Raw genomic sequence first — 27,098 nt, 5'->3', positions numbered from 1 at the left:
ATGATCCCTATGTTAAGAAGAAATTTAAACACCAAAAAAAGATTTGCTCAGCGTCTCCAACTCACACAAAGAAAAGCACAGTTCAGAGTTCTACACAGTTCTCTAAAAGAAAAAAAATCATTACAATCAGCAATAGAGTTGTCGGGACTTACAGCATAATAAAAAAAATGACAATGAGCAACATCACTATGTCACTGTAGGTGTCAGTCACCTGTATCCATAGTTCTCTTGGCATAGTGGTATCACCAATGGTTACCATGCCCGTGAGCTAGGGTTCATTTCCCACAAAGGACACACTTGTATATCTGTTTTTTCTAATTTTGCCAAAACAAGTTCTGTCATACTTTGTATACAGACTCAGACATGCACACAGACAGTCAAAATTAGAAAAAAAACCTGTAGGTGCTACTTATTACACAAATATATAAGTGTGACTTTTCAAATTATGAGAGTGTTATCTTTATGAAACTGAGTTTACTGTACTTCTTCCCGGGCCTCCCCATTGCTTTAATAGGCAGCCTCTCCCACCTCCCATACCACCCCCATGAGACTTGTGATTTCACAGATTGGGAAGTAGTATACCCAATGCATATATCAAGGGTCTTAACAAAGTTCAGGAGGGAAACATTCTTCAAAGGAAAAGAAGTATTAGAACTCGAGGGCATACATTGAGACTGGAGGGGGGGAGGTTCAGGGGAAATTTAAGGAAAAATTACTTCACAGAAAGGGTAGTGGATAAGTGGAATAGCCTCCCATCAGAGGTGGTAGAGGCTAAGACTGTAGGGCAATTTAAACATGCTTGGGATAGGCATATGAATATCCTTACAAAGAATTAAGGTTAAAAAAGGGTTGAGATTGCCTAAAGGATAAAATAAAAAAGGGGCAGACTAGATGGGCCAAGTGGTTCTTATCTGCCGTCAAATTCTATGTTTCTATGTTTCTATGTTTCTCTATGTTAAGATTGCCCTGGCGGTAATAACTCCTTGTTTGTTGTTTGTTTTAACGTTTTGTAAAATCAACTTAATCTGTATTCAAATTAAGAATCCGTTCCATTTTTATGTTTTAATATATTGGGTTTTACTATTCATATGTTAAAAAAGTCAAATACTATGTCTACAATCTGGTACTGTAGATTTAAGTGTTAAAGAAAAAAAGTATAATTGCTGTATTACTAAAATGTAAAGAATAGCCATTAGTAGTAACAGATTTAAAAGTGACTGTAAATGATGGGTTAGTTAGTAAGTCACTTTGACAAACACCACAATTAGTCAGTAGTCAACTCCCAGTTCAGTATAATTAAATGACTTACAGTTCTTGCACACATCATATTGTTTTTGTTTTGTTTGCTCTGTGTCTATCACAGAGTTCAAAGCTAGAAACACTGATCACCCCTTTCCCCCAACAAAACTTCCATGCGTATTTGCAAACATTTCTATTTGTGAAGACTAGCATATTATACACATCAAAGTTTGAGCATAATATTGTAATTGCATATGACTGATGGTGTTGGCATGTCAATACACAGAATTTACAATTTTATTGTGAAGCTTTAGGCACTTGGAGAAACAATAAGTTGCTAAAGCCACAAGGAAATGACATGGTAAGCCTATAAGAAAATATAGACAGAGAACAGGATAAGCATGTCAGTATCCATCATGTATTCTATTTGAGCAGGCCTCAAGGTACATTTGTCTGTTTTGTGCTAAAGCCACACAAGATAAATGAATAAATCATTGGAATGTAATTTATATAGAAATGTGTGAAAAATATCCTGCATAAAGAGCATTAACATGATTGAGAGAATATTGACTTTGTAACTTGCATCAGTAATGAGAACAGATCATGGGATATTGCAATGCAGCTACTGTAATACAAATTACATATTAATATACAGTATATGCACCCTAAGCTCAGGCTTTAAATATGCCCATGCAAAAAAGACACATTAAGCACAGATTACAGACCTGGATGCAACTTTAGATGTGTCCAGCTCTACAAGGGTAACATATGCTCCAGATTTATACCAGAGAAGACCTGTATATGTGCCTAGTTTATGCAAGGAGATATGTCTTGTAGGGATGTGCACCTGAAATTTTTCGGGTTTTGTGTTTTGGTTTTGGGTTCGGTTCCGTGGCCGTGTTTTGGCAAAAACCTCACCGAATTTTTTTTGTCGGATTCGGGTGTGTTTTGGATTCGGGTGTTTTTTTCAAAAAACCCTAAAAAACAGCTTAAATCATAGAATTTGGGGGTCATTTTGATCCCATAGTATTATTAACCTCAATAACCATAATTTCCACTCATTTTCAGTCTATTCTGAACACCTCACACCTCACGATATTATTTTTAGTCCTAAAATTTGCACCGAGGTCGCTGGATGGCCAAGCTAAGCGACCCAAGTGGCCGACACAAACACCTGGCCCATCTAGGAGTGGCACTGCAGTGTCAGGCAGGATGGCCCTTCCAAAAAATACTCCCCAAACAGCACATGACGCAAAGAAGAAAAAAAAGAGGCGCAATGAGGTAGCTGTGTGAGTAAGCTAAGCGACCCTAGTGGCCGACACAAACTCCTGGCCCATCTAGGAGTGGCACTGCAGTTTCACGCAGGATGGCCCTTCCAAAAAATACTCCCCAAACAGCACATGACGCAAAGAAGAAAAAAAAGAGGCGCAATGAGGTAGCTGTGTGAGTAAGCTAAGCGACCCTAGTGGCCGAAACAAACACCTGGCCCATCTAGGAGTGGCACTGCAGTGTCACGCAGGATGGCCCTTCCAAAAAATACTCCCCAAACAGCACATGACGCAAAGAAGAAAAAAAGAAAAAAGAGGTGCAAGATGGAATTGTCCTTGGGCCCTCCCACCCACCCTTATGTTGTATAAACAGGACATGCACACTTTAACCAACCCATCATTTCAGCGACAGGGTCTGCCACACGACTGTGACTGAAATGACTGGTTGGTTTGGGCCCCCACCAAAAAAGAAGCAATCAATCTCTCCTTGCACAAACTGGCTCTACAGAGGCAAGATGTCCACCTCATCATAATCGTCCGATTCATCACCCCTTTCACTGTGTACATCCCCCTCCTCACAGATTATTAATTCGTCCCCACTGGAATCCACCATCTCAGATCCCCGTGTACTTTCTGGAGGCAATTGCTGCTGGTGAATGTCTCCATGGAGTAATTGATTATAATTCATTTTAATAAACATCATCTTCTCCACATTTTCTGGAAGTAACCTCGTACGCCGATTGCTGACAAGGTGAGCGGCGGCACTAAACACTCTTTCGGAGTACACACTGGAGGGAGGGCAACTTAGGTAGAATAAAGCCAGTTTGTGCAAGGGCCTCCAAATTGCCTCTTTTCCCTGCCAGTATACGTACGGACTGTCTGACGTGCCTACTTGGATGCGGTCACTCATATAATCCTCCACCATTCTTTCAATGGTGAGAGAATCATATGCAGTGACAGTAGACGACATGTCAGTAATCGTTGGCAGGTCCTTCAGTCCGGACCAGATGTCAGAATCAGCAGTCGCTCCAGACTGCCCTGCATCACCGCCAGCGGGTGGGCTCGGAATTCTGAGCCTTTTCCTCGCACCCCCAGTTGCGGGAGAATGTGAAGGAGGAGATGTTGACAGGTCGCGTTCCGCTTGACTTGACAATTTTCTCACCAGCAGTTCTTTGAACCCCTGCAGACTTGTGTCTGCCGGAAAGAGAGATCCAACGTAGGTTTTAAATCTAGGATCGAGCACAGTGGCCAAAATGTAGTGCTCTGATTTCAACAGATTGACCACACGTGAATCCTGGTTAAGCGAATGAAGGGCTCCATCCACAAGTCCCACATGCCTAGCGGAATCGCTCTGTTTTAGCTCCTCCTTCAATGCCTCCAGCTTCTTCTGCAAAAGCCTGATGAGGGGAATGACCTGACTCAGGCTGGCAGTGTCTGAACTGACTTCACGTGTGGCAAGTTCAAAGGGCAGCAGAACCTTGCACAACGTTGAAATCATTCTCCACTGCGCTTGAGACAGGTGCATTCCACCTCCTTTGCCTATATCGTGGGCAGATGTATAGGCTTGAATGGCCTTTTGCTGCTCCTCCATCCTCTGAAGCATATTGAGGGTTGAATTCCACCTCGTTACCACCTCTTGCTTCAGATGATGGCAGGGCAGGTTCAGGTTTTTTTGGTGGTGCTCAAGTCTTCTGTACGCGGTGCCTGCACGCCGAAAGTGGCCCGCAATTCTTCTGGCCACCAACAGCATCTCTTGCACGCCCCTTTCGTTTTTTAAATAATTCTGCACCACCAAATTCAAGGTATGTGCAAAACATGGGACGTGCTGGAATTTGCCCAGATGTAATGCACGCACAATATTGCTGGCGTTGTCCGATGCCACAAATCCCCAGGAGAGTCCAATTGGGGTAAGCCATTCTGCGATGATCTTCCTCAGTTGCCGTAAGAGGTTTTCAGCTGTGTGCGTATTCTGGAAAGCGGTGATACAAAGCGTAGCCTGCCTAGGAACGAGTTGGCGTTTGCGAGATGCTGCTACTGGTGCCGCCGCTGCTGTTCTTGCAGCGGGAGGCAATACATCTACCCAGTGGGCTGTCACAGTCATGTAGTCCTGAGTCTGCCCTGCTCCACTTGTCCACATGTCCGTGGTTAAGTGGACATTGGGTACAACTGCATTTTTTAGGACACTGTGGAGTCTTTTTCTGACGTCCGTGTACATTCTCGGTATCGCCTGCCTAGAGAAGTGGAACCTAGATGGTATTTGGTAACGGGGGCACACTACCTCAAGAAATTGTCTAGTTCCCTGTGAACTAACGGCGGATACCGGATGCACGTCTAACACCAAAATAGTTGTCAAGGCCTCAGTTAGCCGCTTTGCAACAGGATGACTGCTGTGATATTTCATCTTCCTCGCAAAGGACTGTTGGACAGTCAATTGCTTACTGGAAGTAGTACAAGTGGTCTTTCGACTTCCCCTCTGGGATGACGATCGACTCCCAGCAGCAACAACAGCAGCTCCAGCAGCAGTAGGCGTTACACTCAAGGATGCATCGGAGGAATCCCAGGCAGGAGAGGACTCGTCAGACTTGCCAGTGACATGGCCTGCAGGACTATTGGCTTTCCTGGGTAAGGAGGAAATTGACACTGAGGGAGTTGGTGGTGTGGTTTGCTCGAGCTTGGTTACAAGAGGAAGGGATTTACTGGTCAGTGGACTGCTTCCGCTGTCGCCCAAAGTTTTTGAACTTGTCACTGACTTATTATGAATGCGCTGCAGGTGACGTATAAGGGAGGATGTTCCGAGGTGGTTAACGTCCTTACCCCTACTTATTACAGCTTGACAAAGGCAACACACGGCTTGACACCTGTTGTCCGCATTTCTGTTGAAATACTTCCACACTGAAGAGCTGATTTTTTTGGTATTTTCACCAGGCATGTCAATGGCCATATTCCTCCCACGGACAACAGGTGTCTCCCCGGGTGCCTGACTTAAACAAACCACCTCACCATCAGAATCCTCCTTGTCAATTTCCTCCCCAGCGCCAGCAACACCCATATCCTCATCCTGGTGTACTTCAACACTGACATCTTCAGTTTCACTATCAGGAACTGGACTGCGGGTGCTTCTTTCAACACTTGCAGGGGGCGTGCAAATGGTGGAAGGCGCAAGCTCTTCCCGTCCAGTGTTGGGAAGGTCAGGCATCACAACCGACACAATTGGACTCTCCTTTGGGATTTGGGATTTCGAAGAACGCACAGTTATTTGCTGTGCTTTTGCCGCAAGTCTTTTCTTTTTTCTAGCGAGAGGATGAGTGCTTCCATCCTCATGTGAAGCTGAACCACTAGCCATGAACATAGGCCAAGTATCAGCCGTTCCTTGCCACTCCGTGTCGTAAATGGCATATTGGCAAGTTTACGCTTCTCCTCAGACGCTTTTAATTTAGATTTTTGGGTCATTTTTTTACTGATCTTTTGTGTTTTGGATTTTACATGCTCTGTACTATGACATTGGGCATCGGCCTTGGCAGACGACGTTGATGGCATTTCATCGTCTCGGCCATGACTAGTGGCAGCAGCTTCAGCACGAGGTGGAAGTGGATCTTGACCTTTCCCTATTTTTTTAACCTCCACATTTTTGTTCTCCATATTTTGCGCACAACTAAAAGCCACCACAGGTATACAATGTAGATGGATGGATAGTATAGTATTACTTATACTTATGGACGACGAGTGACGACACAGAGGTAGGTACAGCCGTGGCCTACCGTACTGCTGCTTAGTGCTTATATATAAATATAATATACTGTATAACGGACCTGGTGGACAGTGTCAGCAGACTGCTAAACTAGTATGAAGAAAGAAAAAAAAAACACCACAGGTATACAATGTAGATGGATGGATAGTATAGTATTACTTATACTTATGGACGACGAGTGATGACACAGAGGTAGGTACAGCCTTGGCCTACCGTACTATTGCTTAGTGCTTATATATAAATATAATATACTGTGTGTATAACGGACCTGGTGGACAGTGTCAGCAGACTGCTAAACTAGTATGAAGAAAGAAAAAAAAACCACCACAGGTATACAATGTAGATGGATGGATAGTATAGTATTACTTATACTTATGGACGACGAGTGACGACACAGAGGTAGGTACAGCCGTGGCCTACCGTACTGCTGCTTAGTGCTTATATATAAATATAATATACTGTATAACGGACCTGGTGGACAGTGTCAGCAGCAGACTGCTAAACTAGTATGAAGAAAGAAAAAAAAACACCACAGGTATACAATGTAGATGGATGGATAGTATTACTTATACTTATGGACGACGAGTGACGAGTCGACACAGAGGTAGGTACAGCCGTGGCCTACCGTACTGCTGCTTAGTGCTTAATTATATATATAATATACTGTATAACGGACCTGGTGGACAGTGTCAGCAGACTGCTAAACTAGTATGAAGAAAGAAAAAAAAAACACCACAGGTATACAATGTAGATGGATGGATAGTATAGTATTACTTATACTTATGGACGACGAGTGACGACACAGAGGTAGGTACAGCCGTGGCCTACCGTACTGCTGCTTAGTGCTTATATATAAATATAATATACTGTATAACGGACCTGGTGGACAGTGTCAGCAGACTGCTAAACTAGTATGAAGAAAGAAAAAAAAACCACCACAGGTATACAATGTAGATGGATGGATAGTATAGTATTACTTATACTTATGGACGACGAGTGACGACACAGAGGTAGGTACAGCCGTGGCCTACCGTACAGCTGCTTAGTGCTTATATATAAATATAATATACTGTATAACGGACCTGGTGGACAGTGTCAGCAGACTGCTAAACTAGTATGAAGAAAGAAAAAAAAACACCACAGGTATACAATGTAGATGGATGGATAGTATAGTATTACTTATACTTATGGATGACGAGTGCACTGACGACACAGAGGTAGGTACAGCCGTGGCCTACCGTACTGCTGCTTAGTGCTTATATATAAATATAATATACTGTGTGTATAACGGACCTGGTGGACAGTGTCAGCAGACTGCTAAACTAGTATGAAGAAAGAAAAAAAAAACACCACAGGTATACAATGTAGATGGATGGATAGTATAGTATTACTTATACTTATGGACGACGAGTGATGACACAGAGGTAGGTACAGCCGTGGCCTACCGTACTGCTGCTTAGTGCTTATATTTAAATATAATATACTGTATAACGGACCTGGTGGACAGTGTCAGCAGCAGACTGCTAAACTAGTATGAAGAAAGAAAAAAAAAAACACCACAGGTATACAATGTAGATGGATGGATAGTATTACTTATACTTATGGACGACGAGTGATGAGTCGACACAGAGGAAGGTACAGCCGTGGCCTACCGTACTGCTGCTTAGTGCTTAATTATATATATAATATACTGTATAACGGACCTGGTGGACACTGCAGTGTCAGCAGACTGCTAAACAAACTAGCATGAAGAAATAAAAAAAAAACACCACAGTGTTTTTCAGGCAGACAAACGTATACTGGACTGGTGGTCACTGTCAGCAAAACTGTGCACTGTACTCCTGCTATAACTGCTCCCCAGTCCCCACAATTAGGCAGTGTGAGCAGTGCACTCAGCACAGATATATCATGCAGCAGTGCAGCGCACTGAGTGAGCACAGATATGGTGGAGCGTTTTTTTTCAGGCAGAGAAACAACGGATTAAACTCAAAACCCTGCACTGTACTCCCTAACAGCTGCTCCCCATCCCCAATCCTCCCCATCCCCAATCCTCCCTACAATTATAACTAACTAAGTTCTAATATAATACAACGGACTCGGAGAGGACGCCAGCCACGTCCTCTCCCTATCAATCTCAATGCACGTGTGAAAATGGTGGCGACGCGCGGCTCCTTATATAGAATCCGAGTCTCGCGAGAATCTAACAGCGGGATGATGACGTTCGGGCGCGCTCGGGTTAACCGAGCAAGGCGGGAGGATCCGAGTCGCTCGGACCCGTGTAAAAAAAAGGTGAAGTTCGGACGGGTTCGGATTCCGAGGAACCGAACCCAGAGATACAGTAATTAGGTCGACCACAACTAGGTCGACAGTTATTCGGTCGACCACTATTGCTCAACATGCATTAGGTCGACATGGTCACTAGATCAACATGGTCACTATGTTGGCATGTACTAGGTCGACATGGAAAAAGGTCAACATGAGTTTTTTTTTTTTAAAAAGGATCTTTTTCATGCTTTACGATCCACGTGAACTACAATTAGGAATAGTAACCTGTGCTGTGCGCAGCGGTAGCAGAGCAAGGCACCTTGCCTGAAGCGCGGCAAGTGAAGCAAGCCATGCGAGGGGACACGGTGCACTAATTGGGGTTCCCCATCACTTTACGAAGTAAACGACACCAAAAAAAGTAAAAAAAGCTCATGTCGACCTAGTGACCATGTCGAGCAATAGTGATTGACCTAATGACTATCGACTTAAGTGTGGTCGACTTAATGACTCATACCCGTCTTGACAGTGGTAGTAGTAAATTATATTTTTTTCAATTTACTCACAATATAATATAGCACTTTCATGAATTATACCAAATATAAAACTGAACACTGATTTTATCTGCATCAAAACAAATAGCAGCTTCAGATAAAACCAAAATGAACATCACCATATTCATACTAAAAATATAGAAAAAAGGGTGTAGAAATCAAAACACGAAATCAGATAATGTTACTAATAAATTATTTTCTTTTGAATATCTCTAAATGTGTTTCAAACTGTTAGGGTCTCCTGCTCTGTGCTGCCACGTCGTCATGGCAACCGGGAGACAAGTGCTAGCGGAGTAACCTGAGCGTAGCTGATACTCCGGTTCGGGTCTTTTGCTGTGCAGTGGTTACAGGCTCTGTGCACGGCAGGGGATCCGGTGCTGGTTTTTGTGCTCACAGTCTGTGAGGTCTGAGTGGGTCGTGGACAGCACCTGCTATATAAACCCTCTTCTCAGGTTAGGCAGATGCTGCTGAATCTTTGTTGGTTAGTCAGTTCCTGAAAGCTAGCTAGTACTGTGTAAACTTTGTATTTGTTTGTTGCTTACTGCAAATAGGCCTTGGGATTTGGTATTACACTCTGCCAATCCAGACCTAGCAGTAAGACTGGAGTCAGTCGTTTAACCTGCTGGGGTTCTTTTGCTACTCTGTGAACCTAGCAAGTTTGCGGCTGTATTCTCAGACTTGCCTGCCAAAATCCTTTCTCACTGTGCAAGGTGTTCAGGTGTCAGTTTAGTGGCAGTAAGCTGAACCAGTGCACTGCAATTGAGGACTAGGATTGTGGAGACTCTCCTTGTGTCTATTATTCCATCTCTGACCAAGGAGTTTACTGCCACACCCGTTGGTAACCCTTTAGGGTTTTGCTGTTGCCCTTAGCAACAGCATTTCGGGTTCTCTACGTATTAAATCACTACATCTCGCTTCTTTCCATCTGAGCATTCCTAATACTATGGAGACACCCAGTTTCTAAGCCTCTGGGCTTCTCTGTTCACTTTGTGTTTATTTTGTTACCCTATCACCTTCTGTGTATGTAATGTCATATTCCCCAGTCTGTCTGTGAGTTAATTTGTTTTGCATCCCTCACCGTTCAGACACCAGTACATTCCTGCTGGCACTGGTGTGCATAACACAAAGAAGTCTCTTAAAAAAAATTCTCCCTAAAAATATGGATTCTAATTGAAAGGTCGACAGTCAGTAGGTCTACACCATATAGTTGACATGTATTAGATCACCAGAATCGAAAGGTCAACATGGTGAAAAGATAATATCAGGTAGACAGTGCTTAAGGTTGACAGGTACAAATGGTTGACATGACAATGGTCAACACATATACAGTTGATGAAATATACAAAATTACACCCCCCAATAAAACCTTGTCAACCATTTTTGTGTCAACCATTGCCATGTTGAACTTTTGACCCTGTCAACCTTTTGTACCTGTCAACTTTTCCCACTGTCTATATTTTATCTGTTGACCTTTTGACTTTGTTTACCTAATGCATGTCGACCATGTAGGGTCAACCTAATAACTGTCTACCTAAACGCTGTAGATCATCTATATCACACCCAAAAATACAGTCAATGCAAAAAGTTCCAATAAACTCTTGGATGGATAATGTAGGTGCTTGTAATTAATTAATTAATTAATTAATTAAATAAATAAATAAATAAATAAATACATAAACAATAATGATCACAAAAGGCCAAACAGACCCATTCTGTAAAGAAAGACTCTTCCTCTTTAATCTCCAGTGTATGAATAATAAAAATAAAAAAAGTCTTGCATATTACACAATTATTGGAAAAGATAATTTAAAAGGAGTGGTGGAAGCAGCATATACGGTAACTTCAATCAATGGGGTTGTAAGCCCCTATAAAAAAATCCTTACATTTATAATGTAAATCAATGAGATATAGGGCAGTCCTTCAATGTACATTGTCTTCACCAAATTTTCCTCATAGTAGTGTTAGAATTCCTCATACTGTAGCAGTGATAGAAAACATGTAGAGAAAAGATAAACTCCAGTGCACTACTTCAGGTAAAAATGTATTTTATTCATGCACACATACAAAGAGCCTTAATCAACAAATCAGAAAATAATTGGGTACCCTACTAGAAGATGGTGAAATAGTCAACCTGTCTTTAAAGTGGTCCCTATCTGGGTATCTGGAGCAAGAGAAAACCCTGGTGTCTGGTGGCCAGCCAACATTCTCAGGAATTTGCCTCTTTAAATATCTTCACACAATGGGCCAAATTCAAATAGCTGTTGTTAATTACCATGACCTACTTGATCTGCTGAGGCTATTCAATTATAACCAGCGGCAGCACGCGATTAACCTGCAGGCTGCAATGAATGAAGATTTATGTTTGAGCCTTAGGAAGCTCAAACAGAAATTCATGTTAACTACCCTGATCATGGGTGCTGCAAAGCTGATAACAAAGTGATCCAGGATCTTACAGTAAAGTGGGTAATTTACTGTACGAGGAAAAGGGTCTGTAATTGAATAGCCCCTTGCTGTTAAAGTATGAGTCTACCACCCTTTAACCAACACAGTAAATTACCACACGTAATTGAATCCAGACCAACATGTCTTTGTCAAGGATGAGACACTAACTGAAAGGTGAGCACCAGGCAGGCAATTATGTAATTGCTACAATAATAAGCAAAATATAAATATAGCTATATATGTTATATAAAAGCTTATATTTTTCTAGTAGCCTGTATAGGAAGCTTTAGCATGCAAATAACCTTACTGTTCTCAGATATCACTTTCACACCAAATTGTCCAATCCACCTGTCTAATCTTAATAAGGCATAAGTGCAAAACACCTGAATCTACATAGGCATAGAACTATGTGCAGTCCAAGGAAGTACAATTTGTATAAAAAAAAATTAGGTTCTGCATAAATCTACACCAGTTTCAATTGCAGTTCCCACAGATATGATTAGTGTTGGAATAATAAACCACAATGGAACCCCTTATATTAGCTTTGTGATTAGCACTGTTTGTATAACTGTGATGGGATGAAATCAGGATCCCGGTGATAAGAATACCAATGCCGGGAACCTGATCGCCAGAATCCCGGCAGCGCTTCCACAGCTATTCCCACTCCTGGGGGTCCATAACACCCAAGTAGTGGGAATAAAACCTGTGGAAAGCATAGCGAGCCACCGAGCTCGCAGCATGGTGAGTGCAGAGAGCTTGCAAGGTGCTTCACTGTGATCGCCCCCCTGCCATTATTCTGGCAGTCAGGATCGCGGCATCGGTATTCTGACCGTCAGGATCACGACCACTGGGATCCCGTACCCAACGTGTGACTGACAGTATATTCTTTTAGTAGATGTCTAATATTAAGGTTACAACTACATTATCTTTTCATTTTTTTCATCTTTTATTATCCTGCGACCATGCGAGGCTGCACTTTCCCTGACATGGCCTTATCTAATGTGACCAGTCAGAAACACCCAGGAAGCAGCTGCCAAAAGAAAATCTATTAGCAGCAACCAACCTCTTCTGTCCCCTCTGTATTCTTAGATCTCCAACCAGTGTCTGGTGGTCACTGCTGGTTGCGGCCTGGCGGCAGCACCCCAATTTAAAACATGCAGCTCACTTTCTTCTGTATATACCTGGCGGCAACAGAAAGGAACAGCTCCTGAGATAATGTGGCCACACAGTGCCTCTGCCCCAGCATATTTTCGGCAGCTGCAGAGAGAGGCAGCCACCAGTGTTCCCTATATATGCAATTATCAGTACAATCCAGGACATTTATACCTCAGTTTAACTGCATTAACCATTACACGTTGGGTCATTACTATTACTTGCTTTGCTTTTCACCAGTGCAATCCGGCACTTTATCATTTAATTAATTTCTGTTTGCTGTGGACTAAGTTAACCTTGAGACTGTAGTTGCCTGCATACTCTGCTTTATTATCCTGTGTGTGACAAGAAACCTTTAATTCACTATTGTGCAGTGGTGCTAAATTATATCACACACACGGGAGAAACTTCATTAGTAATGTGACAAATGCTTAATGAAATTAAGTTGAATTATATTACACAAACTTAATGGGGATATTGGTGTATCAAGGAGCCATGGCAATTGGACACACTCCTTATACCCAGTGGCACTAAAAGTGGGGACTGGGTACTAATGGCCCAGGACTGTTGGATGGGGTGCTGGGGGCTCGGGTCCACTGCTGCCTCCCTATCATACATCTCAGTGGCAGCAGCCACTCTATTCTGTCTACACAGGGGGGAGAGATCACACTGATTATTCTTCCCCACCATATGGATCTGCCCCTGGCTAATGTGATTTGTCCCTGACTGTGCAGCTCACGGGGGAAGGGCAACACCTCCCGCGATTAGGCCATGTTCCCTATATTATGCCTATGCCTACTAGTAAAAAGCTGTGTGTGCTTTTCCAGATGTTTGGTGCTCTACCAGGAAATGAACATTTTCAGGTTTAACACATTGAAACAAGTTTTATACTTCTCAGCCAATCATAACAAGTGTTTCACTTTATGTTCTGACTCATACATACATTTTTCATTCACTAGACTTGTGTGTACACTGATTGCTTTTTTGTGTACACTGGAATTTCTGCACCTCTCCTACTGTATATAATGGTTGTTCAATTCCAACTGCAGAATTACTTCAATCTTTAAACCAATTTTTTTTTTAAAGTAGACATACTATAGTAACGACGATGGTAGATGTCTCAAAATAGTTTTTATGTTGTATCTTCTGCATACCGATGTGTCCTAATACATCTAGCACATGATTGGTGAGACTGCAGCAAAGATGTATAAAGACACATCTGTACACCGGGATGTGGTTAAGTTGCCAGCATACCAATGCCAGGATCCCGAACACTCACAATGACGCCAGCTGGAATCAGCTAACAGGGGCTATTACCACTCGTGGGTGTTCACAACACCCATATAGTGGGAATAGCGCACAAGGGGTGCTCGTCCCTCTGACGGCATTCTGGTGGCCGGGATCCTGGCATCAGTATGCTGTCCGCCAGGATCCCAACTGCTGGCAACATATACTCAATGCCTGTACACCATCCATTAAGCAAGAAAATTCCCTTAACCATTTATTCACTGGATGGTTCACCCTATTATGATTTTATAAGTTATAAAAAGTGGTGCATCAATATAAATGAATCTATCAGAGGATTACATAGTATCTGAGATGCACACTCTATTACTATACTGTGAGATTCATTGTTAAGGGATAATTGAATAATTAAAAATATAAAATATTAGTGACAATCATGCCAAAGTGGCTGACTTGTCTCTTGTTTTACCCATAATAACTGTAATGGATCATTCAAACAAATACGTCAATCAATTTTAGCATTTGCTTGTTAATCCAATCAACTGTTGACCTACAGTATACTAGCTTGTGCTCGTGGTCATCCCTCTATGACACAGATTCAGTGGTGGAACCACAGTGGATTTTAGAGATGTGGCCACTACGATGTGGCACGTGACTGCTACTAGGCTGAAGTACAGTAGCTTAGTCTGGACCTCACCCAAATTTTTTATGGAGACTGGCAATGCCCACTTCCACACCTGACTGACAGAACTCAATATGATTTAGTATGGCAACACAAGTGCTAGTAGCATTGACCTTGCATTTGTGTAATGCATTCATTGAGCAGCTACAGCATGTTGCAAATTGGTAGAAATAAATAAAATCTACACAATTACACAAACCCAGTCAGTGTTTTATACTTTCACTTATTTACCTTAAACTTCATTATTGATCATTGGGAGTTTTTTTTAGCACTGGTGATTTTGTCCATAGCAACCAATCAGATTCTATTGTATTTCTTAGCTTTTAGAAGCAGCTAGATAAATGTTAAGTAGAATCTGATATGCTACGAGCCACATCACCAGTTCTAAAAAAAACTTCAACCTTAGTAAATGTACCCCTATGTGTCCATAACATTCTTTTATAGTTACTTATTTGTTATATTTCCAGACAAGTAATAACATCAAGTACTAACAGCTGATATCCCAGCTGAACATATATGGGTACTTACTACATTTGCATCTCTAGTAGAAAAGAAATTAAAGTACAGTAATTTTGTGAGATTTCTTAATATTGTAACAAGTCACACCAAAGTTTAGAAGAGGAATTGTTTCTTTGTGTGATTGGGCACTTGTCATGGAGAGCTAGTGACGCATGCCTCTCATCTTCTCAGTTATAAGAATGTCTATCCATTAACATGTAATATAAGAATTAAATGTATTTTCTATGCATTTTATTATATACACAATGATCATCTTTTACAAGGGGAAGAGTTTTCATGTTGAATGTCGATTCTTCTCTATAAACATTACAGCATTGCCTTTTTCTTACAATATATTTTTGTTTTTCTTTTTTTTTCCCTCGTTATTTCCAGATTGGGTGCCAATGTCCAATTTTCCTGTGATGATAATTATGTGTTACAAGGCTCGAAGAGTATTACTTGTCAGAGAGTGACTGACACACTTGCTGCATGGAGTGATCATAGACCAATCTGCCGAGGTAAACCAGTGGGAAAGCAGTTCAATTTTAAATACTTTCAAATTATAGTTTGCACATTCCTTTAAAAATGTATCTCTGAAATTCATGCTACTACTGCTATGTTCTTTATGACTTGAATACAGTTATTCCATCTTTTTAAGAACACATTTTCTGAAAGGTTGAAAAAAAAACCATGAAATGAAAATAAAAGCCATAAATTGCTCAGGAATTTGTGACTGTCGGTGTCACTATAGCTATGCCTGAATTTTGTTTTTCCACACTTTCATTTCAAGCAAAAGCATTTAAAACTCACCAGTTTCCTAGGAAGCATTTCAATGCCACAGTATGCAGTGGATAGAATACTTTATTATATCTGTTTTCTCAAACATTATAGCTTGCTTCATAATATGCATAGTTTGCGCAATCATGGAAAAAGTATTTTAGTAGGAAAAACATTGTATTAATCACTTTTCCATGTTAGATTTCTTCAATTGATGTGGTAAAGTTGATTACCTAGTACTGAAACATTAGTATTGCCATGGAAAGGGGCAGAGTGCTATGAGTTCAGAGTGGGCTAAATACAGTAGTATTACAATCTTATGTAGAATGTAGTGGGTTTTTACTGAAACACATGGAGTTATTGCACACAGAGTGGCATACAATCAGGCTGCATTTCAGGCTTATAAATATTAATACTCATATGTATTAAGTAGGACAATCCATCCCTATACCAATACCTCCCAACTTTCCAGGAGTCTCCCAACTGGGGGACAGTTGGGAGGCTCCTGTCATTCGGGAAGTCCCTCTTTAAAGGCACCAGATGTTGGGAGGTATATGTACACACAGTTGGGTAAAAACCTCACATCAGTCTGCACTTGTTTTTGCCTTATCTTTATGCAAGTGACCTTTCTGATAACAGGTGCATTTCAGCATATGCACATCTTTGAATATACCACAATACCATCTATACACCCCCAGCATGCTTGCAGAACATATACTACATGCTAGTCCTCCATTGCTTCACATTTACACTTTTACAAGTGGAATCACAGATGAGATGCATATGATTCTAAATTGACTGTAGTTGATCAAAATTGTATAAAGAAGCTCTGACACAAAGAGGACTTGGGTGCACCTCTGAGTCTGCAACCAGATGTGCAACTTTTTCAGAGAGGCAGTAAGTATAAATTTGGTTTGCTTCTGAAAAAACCTAAAATATAACAGGTCGGATCATCTGATTGACCCCATGTAGTTGGAATTTCAATGAAATAATCTTGGCACACTGAATAGGAAACAAAAGTACTAAATTCAAAGTAGACATTAAATAAATGTATCATATTGGGCATATTTATTCTACATTAATTGCATTTTGTTTGTATAGATAAACAAATTAATCATTGAATTGAGCTTCTTAGTGAAAATGTATTATAAAAAGTTATCCTAAACAGCAGATTCTATTGGCAGCCCTGAAGTGCAGAGCTGTAATTAAATTAACGTTTTAATGCTTTTATTTCTTAGCTTAGAGATGCATAGCCTAGTATACAAGTATAAGTATACAAAGCATAAGTAATTAGTGCTCCCAGGTCCTGAGGTTGAACACAGATGGAACAGCAGGCAAATCTGCTACAATTTGCTTGAAACTCAATAAAATGTACAAAAAAAAAATAAATGTCCTCAAACCCCAGAGGCCACAACTTAAAAAAAAAACTAACAAAACCCAACTTTCTGTTAACACTATTTGACCAACTTCAAGACAAGGGATCTGTACTATTTTTCTACAGATACATGTACAGTATGTATAAAAATGGGCACCAGTTGTCTAGTTTTGAATGCCAAGATGGATCTAATAGCTATAAAGTAGCGGTTACATAATGCCTTAAATGTCTTTATATTTCTTTATATGGTTGATGATTAAAGATCCTTAAAACTAGTCAATGAGTCCAAATTGTGGACACAAATTAGCCATTTTTTAATGTTGATGCAAAAATAAAGTTCTATATACTGTATGGGACTTATCATATGAGGATTAATTTAAGAACAAGCCATAAATGGGTTAGGAGCACCATTCAAGATTTAGTAAACAGCAGTAAGCTTAGCTTAAAGTTCTTTATCACTCTACAGTTTACGACATCTAGAGACATCAATGGGGACCTAGCAAATGTCTCTCTAGTCTCAGCCTTGCTGAATCCCTGCTAGATAAATATGCAATGCATGAGCATTTCTCATTAGCCCCTAACTGACAGCTCTAGACTTCCACAAACTGTGCCGGGTATCGCATCATACTTCAAACCTGGCCTAGGGTGCCAAGGGCAGGAGGATCCCTTTTTTGGTGGAATCCCTACTCCCTCAGGAATACCCGGCCAGTGCTGACTAGTTGGGGATGATGAATGCTTTGGCCATGGGAACCGATATAAGCATGTCTCCAGACTGTGGCATTACATCCCTGCTAGAAAGATCCCAGTGCTGGTTGATGGCAATATGGGAGAGCTCTATGCTTTTCTTCCATGGTATCTCCAGAATCAGGACTAGCTAAGGAGCCCAGTGTTGGTCTTGAAAAATACAGAGGATCCCCACGCTTATTTTTCCATGAATTTTCACAACCAAGACCCATAGGCAAACTCAAGGGGGGTTCCAGTTGCCAGGAAACCCCCCTCTCTATGAACAGTAGCTCAAATTATGATCACAATAGCAATAGTATATAATATTATTACTAAAGTTGCCACCACAACATACAGTTTAAGGGTCAGAGTACATCTGCTACACATGCCCAGTGACAGCAGCTTATTCCACCAAGTTTGCTGTGTATTGATCTGAGCAATCAGTCAGCGCACCAGACCAGAGAGTAGCGTCCATTAAGAAGAGACACCATAATATTATGTGGGAGAATGTGTGCTTAGAAAATGCAGTTCTGTCTCCTACTGGTTCTATTATGTTTTTGTATTTATTTACAAATAGCTGTTCTACACGTTCTTTGCATGAGAGTTTCTGATTTTCACGGTTGTAAGTATAAATGAGTGTTAAAAATGTGATACATCTATAAAGATGTAAATTTGAGACATCTTAATGTAAGTAAATGTTAATCCATAGTTTTTGGTATTACCCGAGGAGCACCTGTAGCAGCTATGGTAAAAAGCGAAAGGACCATTTTTGTAGTTTATTAAATTGTACACACTGGAAGTGCAATCCAAATTTTGATCCGATTGTCCGTTTGTGCATTATCATTCATGCAATGCAAGCAACAAATGGGTAATGATGTCATTATGTCAACACCCTTTTCACCCCCTTAGAGGAGGTTTTTTTAAATTCTAATTCCGACATTTTCCTATTTCCCACCTGCAGAATACCTATGTTAAATTTCATCTTCCTAACATATCAGGAACTAAGAGAATTATTGATGATTCAGTCAGTCAGTCAGTCAGTGAGGGCTTTCGCATATATACACACACACAGTATTTAGATGTGATGTTTAACCGGTATATGTTCAGGATCCCAGCTGTTGGGATCCTGGTAGCTGTAATATTGGCACTTGAATCCTGACAGCAGTCAGAACACCTATGATGGAATCCCAAAAGGATCAGGATCCCGGCGGTAAGTATTATCGGCCGCCTTAGGTTTAGGATGTGGAAGGGGGGGTTAGGTTTAGGCACAATCTAAGGGGGTCAGAGTTAGGCTGCGGGGTGGGGGAGGGTTAGGTTTAGGCTGCTGGAAAGGGGGGTTGGGTTTAGGCAACACCGGGGGGAGGTTATGGAGAGGCACCAATAGGGGAAATTAGGGTTAGGCTGGGGACAGAGAGGGTTAGGGTTGGGAGGTAGGGGAGGAAGATTACGGTACCTAATGCACCCCTGACAGCATTGTTGTGATTGGTATGCCGGCATTGGGATACTGACCACCGGCATCCCGACTGCTGGTTTTTCATACTGAATCCAATTAACCTTTTCATGACCATTTATGTTATTGATGCAACCTATAGTATAGACCATTTACAGTGTTAATTATTATGTATTCCATACACTATCCAGTGTATAAAAAAGGCCAATGTGTACATATATGTCAAGGGTTGGAACTAGGTACTTCTACCTCCAGGGATGGATTGGGATGGAAAACCAGCCTGGGAAATTAATGTAAGCAGGCCTAATTTCGGCACAGTCTGCTGATGGGGTGGGGTCTGCTGAAGGGGGCAGGATCTCTCCTGATTCTAAGTTGGACCAAGTCGCAGCCTTCCTTTCAGCTTTTGCTGCAGTTACATCTCCAACTTTATTGTAATGCCGCACTGCTACAAAACCTTTCCCTGGTATACAACTGTGCTTCTGAGTATGCAAGGATGCCCACTGTCAATATCTAGAGATGGTGCAATCATGCTTTGTGCATTGTAGGACATCACCATTAGTCACCAGTGTGAGCAATACCCAATGTTGTACTTCGGAAAGGTAAGCATTTAAAAATGGATGCAGTGTGTGCGGTGTGGGCCCCCCTGGATTCAGGTGTCCGTGTGCATCGCCAATATTGCATCCATTATAGAAATGCCAATGGGTAATAGAGACATAGTAAGGGAAACAGTGCTGTAACTAGGCATTTTAGCGCTGTGTGCAAGAAAAGGCAATGGCGCCCCTCCCCCTACGCAAGATAGGGGCAGTGCATGCCGTAGGCGCGTGAAAAATATATAGGGGCATCGCTTCACGGGGAAGGGGCGTGGCCACAAAATAATACCAATTCATACTACGGTGCACAGTAGTCTCCATTATTCAAACGCTGCACAGTAGCACCACGACACCAGGTAGAGCCCCTTTTACACATTACGGCAGACAGTCCCCCTTTTTACACATTACGGCAGAGAGCGTGCCCTTTTTACACATTACGGCAGAGAGCGTGCCCTTTTTACTCATTACGGCAGACAGCGTCCCCTTTTTACACATTACGGCAGAGAGCGTGCCCTTTTTACACATTACGGCAGACAGTGTCCCCCTTTTTACACCTTACGGCAGACAGCGTCCCCCTTTATACACATTACGGCAGTCAGGATCCCCTTTTTACACATTACGGCAGACAAAGTCCCCCTTTTTACACATTATGGTAGGTAGAGTCCCCTTTTTACACATTACGGCAGACAAAGTCCCCCTTTTTACACATTATGGTAGGTAGAGTCCCCTTTTTACACATTACGGCAGACAGTCCCCCTTTTTACACATTGCAGCAGACAGAATAGATAGAGAGATAGACAGACAGACAGACAGACAGACAGACAGACAGACAGATAGATAGATAGATAGATAGATAGATAGATAGAGTGAGTGGCTTGCCTCTTATCACTCACACAGTTGAAGTCCCAGTCAGTCCACTTGGAGACCTGCCCTGCTGCCCCTGATTAATCTTCCAACAGAGTGTGCAGTGCTCCACAACTCTTGAAGATCCACGCGGACACACCAGCCATCAATCACACCTTGCATGCTGTCCAGGCTCCTCCCAATCCCCGCCCACTGCCTGCTGAACTTGGAGATCGTCTGGAGGCTGTAGCCAGCTGCACAGGGAGAGACTCGCAAGATGATGAGATTATCATCTCACGAGACCGCAGCCCCACACTACATATCCCAATGAGTCACCCCAGTGACTGCCCAGCTCTTCCACAATGCAGCCACAAATGCCTCCCTACCTCTATCCCCTGGGTGGGAGCCGACAGGCAGCCACCCGCCCACCCACAGCCAGAAAAGAAAATATAAACTTAGGTAAATAGTACACGCTCCCTCCCCCCCCCCCCCCCCCACCTCTGCATCACTGCTTGGGACCAGCCTACCAGTGACTCGCATGGTATCCTGGTGGCCCAATCCGCCCCTGTCTACCTCTCCCCCTGACTCCCACCCTTACTCTAATGTTCTGCAGAGTGGAAAATTGTGGATTTGGAAACCCCCCTCTAGAAATCTTGTGTTTTCCCCTGGACCTGCTCTAAAAAGTCCGGTGCTGGTTATACCACATAATTTTTTTTTACTTTTACAGACAGAAGTCTACACCACAGGTTCTCAAACTCGGTCCTCAGAACCCCACACAGTGCATATTTTGCAGGTCTCCTCACAGATCACAAGTGAAATAATTAGCTCCACCTGTGGATCTTTTAAAATGTGTCAGTGAGTAATTAATACACCTGTGCACTTGCTGGGTTACCTGCAAAACATGCACTGTGTGGGGTCCTGAGGACCGAGTTTGAGAACCACTGGTCTACACGGATCTCACTGATCTGTGCATGCTTCTGTTAAACATGCATATGTTGCAGGTGCACTGAGGTGCATTTGATTGGAAGCTGAGATGCGATTCCTACAGGAAAAACAACAAAATTGTGTCTATACACATGCTGCAATGTGACACAAAACACCATTGGAAGATAAAAACGCAAGCGAAAAGGCTTGTCGGTAAATATATCTTTTTAGCCACTTTCCAAAAATAGGTGTATTTATGTAGGAGTTATTTTTTGAGAACAAATACAAACTATATTAAAAAAAAATGTTTATTTAGTATAATCTCTTCAGTAACATGAATAAGTATTGTAGTTTTATGTGTACATGCAAGTAAACATGAACTCTGGATTCTAATTGAAAATTCTAATTGAAAATTCTGCACGGACCTTCAATAAATGTTCCCAGCCAGTAAAATTGATTTTTTTTTTCCATTGTATCTGGTTTAAGTTCTTTTTTTGTACATTATGTTGTTAATTGAAGGGTCAATAACCTTTTGCTAATTAGCAATATTTTATTCCGTTAGAAAAGTAAGAGGACTTGCTTTAACAAACAGAATTGAGATTTTGTTTCTGGCAGCAGTAGCCAGCATATACTACTTTCTGTTTTAGTGTAGTCAATATTTACATAATATAATTACTGTGTTAATTTGCTTGATTACATTTCTGTTTAAAGTTTACAAATCAGCACCAAGAACTAATAAAAAAAATCCTGGATTGTTAAAGTGAAAATGTTTGCCTTCCTGAAAGTTTTCAAATAAAGCAGCTATTGTAGCCATCTCGTAGAAATGGAGGTTTAGGGGCTTATGCAGAGTTAAATATATGCCCATTGCAGAGTGTATCTTGCATGTCTTTGGGGGTAATTCAGACTTAGGGGGTCATTCTGAGTTGATCGCTAGCTGCCGTTGTTTGCAGCACAGCAATCATGCTAAAAATCGGCACTTCTGCGCATGCGTATGCGGCTCAATGCGCACGCGCAACACAAAAGCCGATGCAGTTTCACACGAGGTCTAGCGACGCTTTACAATCGCACTGCTGGCCGCAGAGTGATTGACAGGAAGTGGGTGTTTCTGGGATGTAACTGACTGTTTTCGGGGAGTGTGTGTAAAAACGCAGGCATGTCAGATACAAACGCAGGCGTGGCTGGCCGAACGCAGGGCGTGTTTGTGACGTTAAAACAGGCACTAAATAGTCTGAAGTGATTGCAAGGTAGGAGTAGGTCTGGAGCTACTCTGAAACTACACAATCTTTTTTTGTAGCCACGCTGTGATCCTTTCGTTCGCACTTCTGTTAAGATACACTCCCAGAGGGCGGCGGCTTAGCATTTGCACGGCTGCCAAAAGCAGCTAGCAAGCGAACAACTCGGAATGAGGGCCTTGATCACTAAGGTGCGTTTTTTGCATCCCTGCGATCAGGTAGTCGTTGACTACAGGTGGAGGGTACTAGCTGTGTGCAGGTGTGCGATAGTATTTGTAGCAGAACTACACAAACATAAGTTTGTGAAGTTTCTGCTCAGCTCAGGACTTACTCAGCCGCTGTAATGATTGGGGCCGGAGCTGATGTCAGAAACCCTCCCTCCAAATACCTGGTTCCTCCTGCTTTTTCCCAGACACTCCTCTAAAATGATCAGTTGCCACCCACAAACGGCCTGTTCCAGTCAGTCACCTTGCTATCGCCCATGCAATCGTTTTTTTCCGCACCATCCCCTCGCTATGCAACGATGCCCGATGCAGTCGGCTGACGCGCTGGCACATTCAGGTGCATACGCATACGCAGTATAGACCTGATCACCTGCTGTGTGAAAACGCACAGCAGCGATCAAGTCTGCATTACCCCCTTTGCTCTGTGCATACTATGGAAGCCAGTATATGCAGGTAATGGCAAAACAGAGTCTTGTGCATTTTAATCATATCTTCACTTGCAACTGATGAGGCATTACTGGTTGACAGTGGGGGGTTCTTATGGGGGCAAAGTTAGCTGAGGGAGTGTTGATGGAACTTGGAGCAATGTAAAGATGAATGCAATTGTAAATACACCTGTTTCTATGCAAATTTGCACCAGATATTGGCTGGTGCCTGTCAGGTTTCTGGATCAGTAACCGGAGGGTCAACATGAGTATTTGAAGAATGTAGTAGGAAGCTTGGATGCCTGATGAGGTTCCTTCTCATGTAGAGTAGACTGAGCACCAAAGTAACTGATGTATAGACCAGTACACAGTAAGGAAGGGTAAAAAGCCAGCACACAGTTCTGAATGGAAATATAACTGGTATAGGGGCATTGTATATAGTTGTGATTGAAGAACATAGTGGTACATGATAGGAATCAAGATTGCAGTGCACATGCACACCTGACATAAGAGAAGAACTAGAAGAAATGTCAACCACCTGGCTGATTAGCAATACACTAGCCTCAGGGAGGCCTTCTGCAATCTGTGGGAGGCCCTGAGGCCAGGAAGTGGCAGCTTTGCGTGAACTAGCGGTGCTTGGAAGTCAGATGTGTGACAGTGCCACTACACAGTGATGACGATAAGTAGCAAGCCAAATAGGACACAGAGCAAGATGCATGCAAATCTGCATACAGACAAATACACACATTTATTTAAATGCATGCAATGCAGGAGCACCTATAGTTTATTTGCAATCAAAATTGCATCATATCCTTATTGAATATGTGCCAATATTATATTAACAATATCACCATCATTTGCTTCAGAAATTCCACATACTATTTCATGTCCTACAGTAGTAGTAGTAGTAGTAGTAGTTAGGGACGTGCAGTCAGGGGAGGCAGGGGAGGCAGTGATTAAAATAATACTAAGATACTTATGACATGTTCAGTGCCATAAGTATCTTCTTTAGTCTTTATATTATTTTAATCATTTCTCTAAAGTCTACAAAGATTTAAATATGTTTAGGAGGCACCGCTGTCAGTGCCTCCTGCTGTGAGTGTGAAAGGACTGGAAGCGGGGGGCGGGGCCAAACAACGGGCAGTAAAAGCCCATTAAAAAAAGCCTGGTAAGCGGCACCTACTGGAAGTGACTCTATTACAGGGGCGTGCTTTCAGCCCATATGAATGCACGCCCCTGTCACCTAGGTTGAATTGAGTGGACAGTGGGCAGGGTCCGACTGGCTACCCATCCCCCAAACCACCTCCCTTTCTGGGGCTGGCTATCGCGAGCGTGCGCCGTCTCCTCTCCTTCCCTTCTCCCCTGCAGGAGTTTGAAGCTTCGGCATTTCCTCTTCTGCCGCGAGCTTACAGCAATGGCTCCGATAGTGCTAATCCACACACAGAAGTATACAGCAGCGGCTTTACCGCTCCTATTGCCGCTTTATATGCAGGCCTGCAGCGGAGGTCCTGGCCGCCAACCGCACTAAGGAGAATGTCTGCATTGGCCGGCACCAGTAGTGAGGCAGACACTGTTGGAGGCACTGAAGAGCTGAGGTGCGCCCCTCCCCGCAACTCACTGGACCGTGCAGGGAAAAGATGTGTGTGAGCTGCCTGAGAAGCAGGACCCATCACTGTCCCAGTGTACATCCTGTGTGAGCCTGCTGTAAACAGGTGAGGTTTAACTTATGCTTAATGGGTCCCTTCCACTCCCATCCTGCCCACTTCACACCACTACTCCCATCCTGCCCACTTCACACCACTACTCCCATCCTGCCCACTTCACACCACTACTCCCATCCTGCCCACTTCACACCACTACTCCCATCCTACCCACTTCACACCACTACTCCCATCCTGCCCACTCCACACCACTACTCCCATCCTGCTTACTACACACCACTACTCCCATCCTGCTCACTTCACACCACTACTCCCATCCTGCCCACTTCACACCACTACTCCCATCCTGCCCACTTCATACCACTACTCCCATCCTGCCCACTTCACACCACTACTCCCATCCTGCCCACTTCACACCACTACTCCCATCCTGCCCACTTCACACCACTACTCCCATCCTGCCCACTTCACACCACTACTCCCATCCTGCCCACTCCACACCACCACTCCCATCCTACCCACTCCACACCACCACTACCATCCTACCCACTCCACACCACCACTCCCATCCTACCCACTCCACACCACCACTACCATCCTACCCACTCCACACCACTACTCCCATCCTGCCCACGTCACACCACTACTCCCATCCTGCCCACGTCACACCACTACTCCCATCCTGCCCACTTCCCACCACTACTCCCATCCTGCCACCTTTTTATTACTCCCTGCCTGCTCCTCCTCCCCCCCCTCCGCCCCCTCCCCCTCTACACAGGATGCAGTTAAGTTCCTGAGGGATGGTATCTCGGCGTTTGATATATTGACAACAGAATCCCAAAGGATGACAAAAGCCCGGCATCTAAATACCGACGCTGCTCGGGATACCGGTGTCAGAATACCAACAGTTGGAATCCCGAACATCCTACCAGCGGGACGTACCGGGGAGGGAGGGTTAGGTATAGGCATGTAGAAGGGGAGGTTAGGGCTAGGCACCAAGTGGGAAGGTTTAGGTTTAGGCACCCACAAGGGAGGGTTAGGGTACTTTACAGGGGGCTGTCAGCAATCATACTAAATCCCTCTGCAATACTATTACTCACTGCCTGCCCCCCTATTCTGAACTACTATTACTCCCATCCTGTCCCCACTACTATTCCCAGCCTACCCTCTGCTCTCCACCATTACTACTCCCAGTCTGTCCCCCCGCTCCTCACTACTACAATTCTCAGCTTGCCCCCTGCTGTCCACCATGACTACTCCCATCCTATCCCCTGCTCTTTCTCCCATCTCCCCATATTCCTTCTTTTCCAATAAATGAAAAAAAAAATAACAATATACAGATGGAGCCACGCTGATCGTGGCTCCGTCTGTGCCTGGGCATGCCTATCGCCGTGTCTGTGACGGAGATGCGCTCCATTCACCAGAAAGGGAGATTGTCTCTGAGCACTCTCGGCAGGGTTAGGCGGACGGATCGCATAGTCACGCCGGGAGTGCGTGCCTGTGATGGAGCCGGACTGGATGAGTGCGGCTCCATCTGTATTAGCCGCCTGCTCTTTACAAGTTTGATGAGCAGGCAGGCTGCGGCATTGGAAGTGGAATCGGACTGAGATGTGGATTAGCAGATGGAGGCTGGGCGGTTGATGGCGGCGATTTTGTAGGCCATTGGCGGGGGCAACGGTAGTAGCGGACATTGGCTCGGCAGTGGTAGGAGTCATTGGTGGGACTCGACGGACATTATGGCTGCAGTGCCTCACCAGCCACTGACCTCACCGCACGCCACTAGT

At 43.2% G+C, this 27,098-nt stretch overlaps 1 protein-coding gene across 1 annotated transcript in view; it reads left to right on the top strand.

Annotated features, from left to right (window-relative positions):
* CSMD1 (CUB and Sushi multiple domains 1) overlaps window positions 1-27,098 on the top strand; it is a 2,470,978-nt gene that overhangs the window by 1,649,157 nt on the left and 794,723 nt on the right. The window contains 1 exon segment of the mRNA XM_063916678.1: window positions 15,484-15,608. Coding sequence (XP_063772748.1) covers window positions 15,484-15,608 — 125 coding nt within the window.

This window comes from Pseudophryne corroboree, chromosome 4 (assembly GCF_028390025.1).
Source record: "Pseudophryne corroboree isolate aPseCor3 chromosome 4, aPseCor3.hap2, whole genome shotgun sequence".
NCBI lineage: Eukaryota > Metazoa > Chordata > Amphibia > Anura > Myobatrachidae > Pseudophryne > Pseudophryne corroboree.
This window is presented reverse-complemented; position numbering and strand designations above follow the sequence as displayed.